The 3,850-nt window shown below is 56.2% G+C and overlaps 1 protein-coding gene across 1 annotated transcript in view; it reads right to left on the bottom strand.

Annotated features, from left to right (window-relative positions):
• Positions 1-708: 708 nt before the first annotated feature.
• DCPS (decapping enzyme, scavenger) overlaps positions 709-3,850 on the bottom strand; it is a gene marked incomplete at its 5' end in the record, with an annotated part of 15,166 nt that continues 12,024 nt past the window's right edge. Inside the window, 2 exons of the mRNA XM_010160783.1 lie at positions 709-1,002; positions 1,870-1,980. Coding sequence (XP_010159085.1) covers positions 736-1,002; positions 1,870-1,980 — 378 coding nt within the window. The remainder of the gene's footprint in view (positions 1,003-1,869; positions 1,981-3,850) is intronic.

Genomic DNA, 3,850 nt, shown 5'->3' with positions numbered 1-3,850 from the left:
CTCCGGGTCTTGGGAGGCTCCTCCGGCTGCAGGAAGGCACTTACTGCCCTGTCCTGGCAGAAGGAAGAGCAGGACTATTTGTTTTGGGGGTTTAACAAGCACATTGAGGAATCCTTGCAAAACCTTGAGAAATCTGTCTCGGGGAGGGGCTGCCCTTCTAAACACATTCATTTAAGCCGGATATATGACTAATTAGTGGGGTAGAGGTGATGGCTCGGAGGCTGGGGATCAGCCACGCTTGCCTTGGGGGCCCACAGCGGCTGGCCGGCCCGGAGGGGTGAGGACTCGGGTTAGTCATTTCATTTATTTGGTGCAAGAAACCCCTCCCTGCTCCCAGGGGTAAATTCGTAGGAAATAAGGGAAGCATTCTTGAGGAGAGCGGGTTTTCTCGGCCCCCTCCAGCTGCCTATGTCCCTGATCGGGTGGAGATTTGGGGGCAGGGGTGGAGATGGATGCGGAGAGCTCCCCATGCCCAAACCCCTCTGCTCGCCGCAGCCCAGAGGCGCCCAGTCCAGTGCTATGACCCTGCTAAGAACCAGCATGTGAAAAGGGGTTACTCAATCAACGTTTGAGCAGAAGACGTGGTTTCCATGGCAATGGGCCATCAGCCCCAACTGGTACAAAATGAGCGTTTAAAAAAAAAAAAAAAGGTACCAAAATGTTTCTTAAAAAAAAAAAAAAACTGAAAAGGGTCATTTATTAAAAATCAAAAGATACAAAAGCACCTCTGCCAGCTTACACTCTGCCTGCCTCCTGGAATTTCTTAAAGAGCAGTTCGTCAGCCCGAAGGGCGAAGGTGAGAGCCCGTTTCTGGTAGTAGGCGGAGTCGGTGGCCAGGTTGTCAATCACGTCTGCCAGGAGATGGGCTCTCTCGACGGAGCTGCCCGGCGCGTCGTAGCCCAGGGCGGTGAAGTGCACGTGCAGGTGGTAGTAGGAGGGCTGGTAGTGCAGGTAGATACGCAGCTGGGATCCCGGCACGCCGAAGCGCTTCGCCACGGCCTCCTACGGAGGGAAAAAAACCCCAGGGGTCAGGAGCAGCGACGAACAGCGAGGGGTGGCTGGGGGCGGGCAGCGCAGGGACAGACCCGGTGACAGGGAAAGGAGCATCCCCGGATAGCGGAGAGAAACTCAGAAGGGCTTTCTGCTTCCTCCATCCAGGGGGAGTTGGCAAGGACAGAGCTCTTCCCCATCCTCCATTTCAGCCTCCACAGGGATGGAGGCAGCCTCCAGCTGCCCGGCTTTTCTCCCTCCTCTCTCCGCTCGGATCGTTTTCCTTTCCACCCTTATCGCTTCGGCAAGTTACGGGGATCTCGTTACCAGCCGGTGTAATTAAAGCTATAAACAGCAGCGGCCAACTCGGGCACGCTGGCTTGGTGTGCCGCTCAGCGCGCTGCAATCCCCTGACTAATCTCTTAATTAATCTCCACTTTCCCCAGTGAAATGACTTTCCAAATTTCTAAGGCAGCGAAGGAAAGAAACGCTATCTGGCATCCATCTACCCAGCATGTCACGGGGCTGGAAAAAACTCGTCGGCCGGAGAAAACGGTCAAAGGGGTCAGGAAGTTAACAACGTGGGGAGGACAGGGCTCCGCTCCCTGCTCAAGGAGAAAGGGAGCGCCCCCGAAACGCTCCAGACACAGTACACCTTCCTGCTGCCCTGGGGGGAAGGTGCCGACAGCGCAGCAGGGACCAGGGTCTCTGGGTGGCGACGCCAGAGCGGGCGGCGCAGGCCTGGTTGGCGACGCACCGTCGTCTCTTGGGTGCTGGTCCCCGTGCTGTGTGCAGGTCCCTCAGGAAGCTGCCGGGGAGGGCAGGGAGGCCGTGCCCTCCCCAGCCAGGCCGACGCTCTCGGATCAGCCCCGTGCTCACCTTGCCCTCCTGCAAGATGTTCCGCAGCAGCGGGAGGTGCTCAGCGGTGAGGTCCCGCAGCGACTTGACCTGCCGGCAGCGAACGAGCGCGATCAGGTAGAGGTCATCCAGCTGCCGAGACACGAAGGATGGTGACACAGCGACCACGGCAAGAGCAGACGGAGGCACAAGCACCTTGGCCACGGCACACCAACTGCGGCTTCCCAGGCTACGTTAAGGCGCCACCCACCTCACGCGGACCCCGCACCCATGCTGGGGGGAACCCAGTACGAGACGCGCTCACCCCACAAACCCACCGCACCTCAAAGCACCGTTTCTGGACAAACTGGGTTTTGTGCAGGACAGAACAGTGGGATCACAAATACCTCCTCAGCTTTACCGGCAGACTGATCGTCTTTTCAACCATACGTACTGGCCGCTGCGCTTGCGCGTTCACATCTCCCCGAGCATCCCCAGATCCTTGTCCCAGAGCAGACTGAGGCTTGGCAGAAAAGGAGCGGGCACCCACCCTGTCACGCGGGGGCAACCGAGGCACCCACCGGCCTGAATCCATGAGGCCGCGGGGTCCGCCAGCCGCCCCCAGGCGCAGAGGCCGCGCCGAGCTCGGCCTTTTCTGCAGAGCAAGCAAACGGTTTATCTCCACACTCAGACAAGGATTTACAGTGAATCGCAGCAGCCAAAACTCCAACTGTGGATTTTGCCAAGGGAAAAGCTTCCTATACTCCCACCGTGCAAACAGCCGGCCACTTTCCAGTCGCGCCAGCTCTATAAATGACCATTTTCGAGACCTGATTGGTCACCAGACAACCCCAGGGCAGTAAAGTACAGCGTTTCAGCAGCTCTCTGCCAGCCCTTTGGCATCTCCCGAAGCACTCACCGACTTCCATGTTTAACAAGACACAGGGCTGTGGATCATTTTGCTTTGAAAAAGAAAGAAATCATAGAAATCCCCCATCTCCCTCAGCTCCTTAGTGGCTAATACAACCCCTGCAAAGCAAAGGGTTTAGATAGTGGAGGGCCAGCAGATCTTTTCAGGGCTGTGAGAAACACATCTGGCTATTTGGAAACACATGTTTGTGCCAAAAGATGCTCTCAGGACCCTGGCTCGGGGCCCTCAAAACACGAAGCTGCTATTTGCACCCAGCCAGGACGGTGATACCGACGGTTCCGTTTGATTCCCAAAGCAGCCCGTGCACACCTCCAGAAAAAGAAGTTATCAGCTTGTCCTCTTCGCACCAGGGCTGGCTAGGGGAAGGAAATGCAAACACCTCTTCTCCTCAGGACAACATCTGCATGTTGCTGTTTGAAACAAACAAGCCTGTTGCTAAAAAGTCCCTGAATGATGTCATTTTGGGCATCCTTTCAGGCGACGCCTCGGGGCTCCGGCGGGTTTGAAACCAACTCAGAAGAAGCAAGGGGGGAAAAAAAAACACGCTAAAAAAAAATTTAAAGATTACCTACCCTAAAAACCACCTCAAGCCACTATCAAGGACCTCTTCAAGGCTCTCTCACCGCCCTGATTTATTCAGGAGCCTTGCCCCTTCGGTGGGATGCAGCAGAAAGAACGGGTGCTGACAGGCAGCCCCGGGGTCAGCTCTGGCTCGGCATTTTTTTTCAGCCGAGAGGAAACTCCTTGCCCCAGCAGTAGAAGCCAAGAGCTTTCAGCCCATCCGTCTCCGACCCTGACGTGAGCTGCAAAGCTTGGTTGCAGCAAGGGAGGATCTACACTGAAGCTTTGCTCAAAAGGAGGAAAGGAGAGGCGTGCTGCGCTTTTTAGAACTCCTAAACATTGCCAGTCTCAAAGTAAAGGGCACTGAATGAGGCGCGGGGGCATAAGCCCAACCAAGCAGGTCGTGCCTCCCAGTGCAAAAGTGGAAATTCAGGCTCGGTTACCCCATCACAGCTTGAGGAGGGATTTCTGGAGCAGCTGAAATGCAGGGAATCCACAGTGACTGCAGGGCTCACCTGTCCTCCCCGCATC

Source organism: Eurypyga helias, unplaced genomic scaffold, assembly GCF_000690775.1.
Source record: "Eurypyga helias isolate BGI_N326 unplaced genomic scaffold, ASM69077v1 scaffold20961, whole genome shotgun sequence".
Lineage (NCBI taxonomy): Eukaryota > Metazoa > Chordata > Aves > Eurypygiformes > Eurypygidae > Eurypyga > Eurypyga helias.
This window is presented reverse-complemented; position numbering and strand designations above follow the sequence as displayed.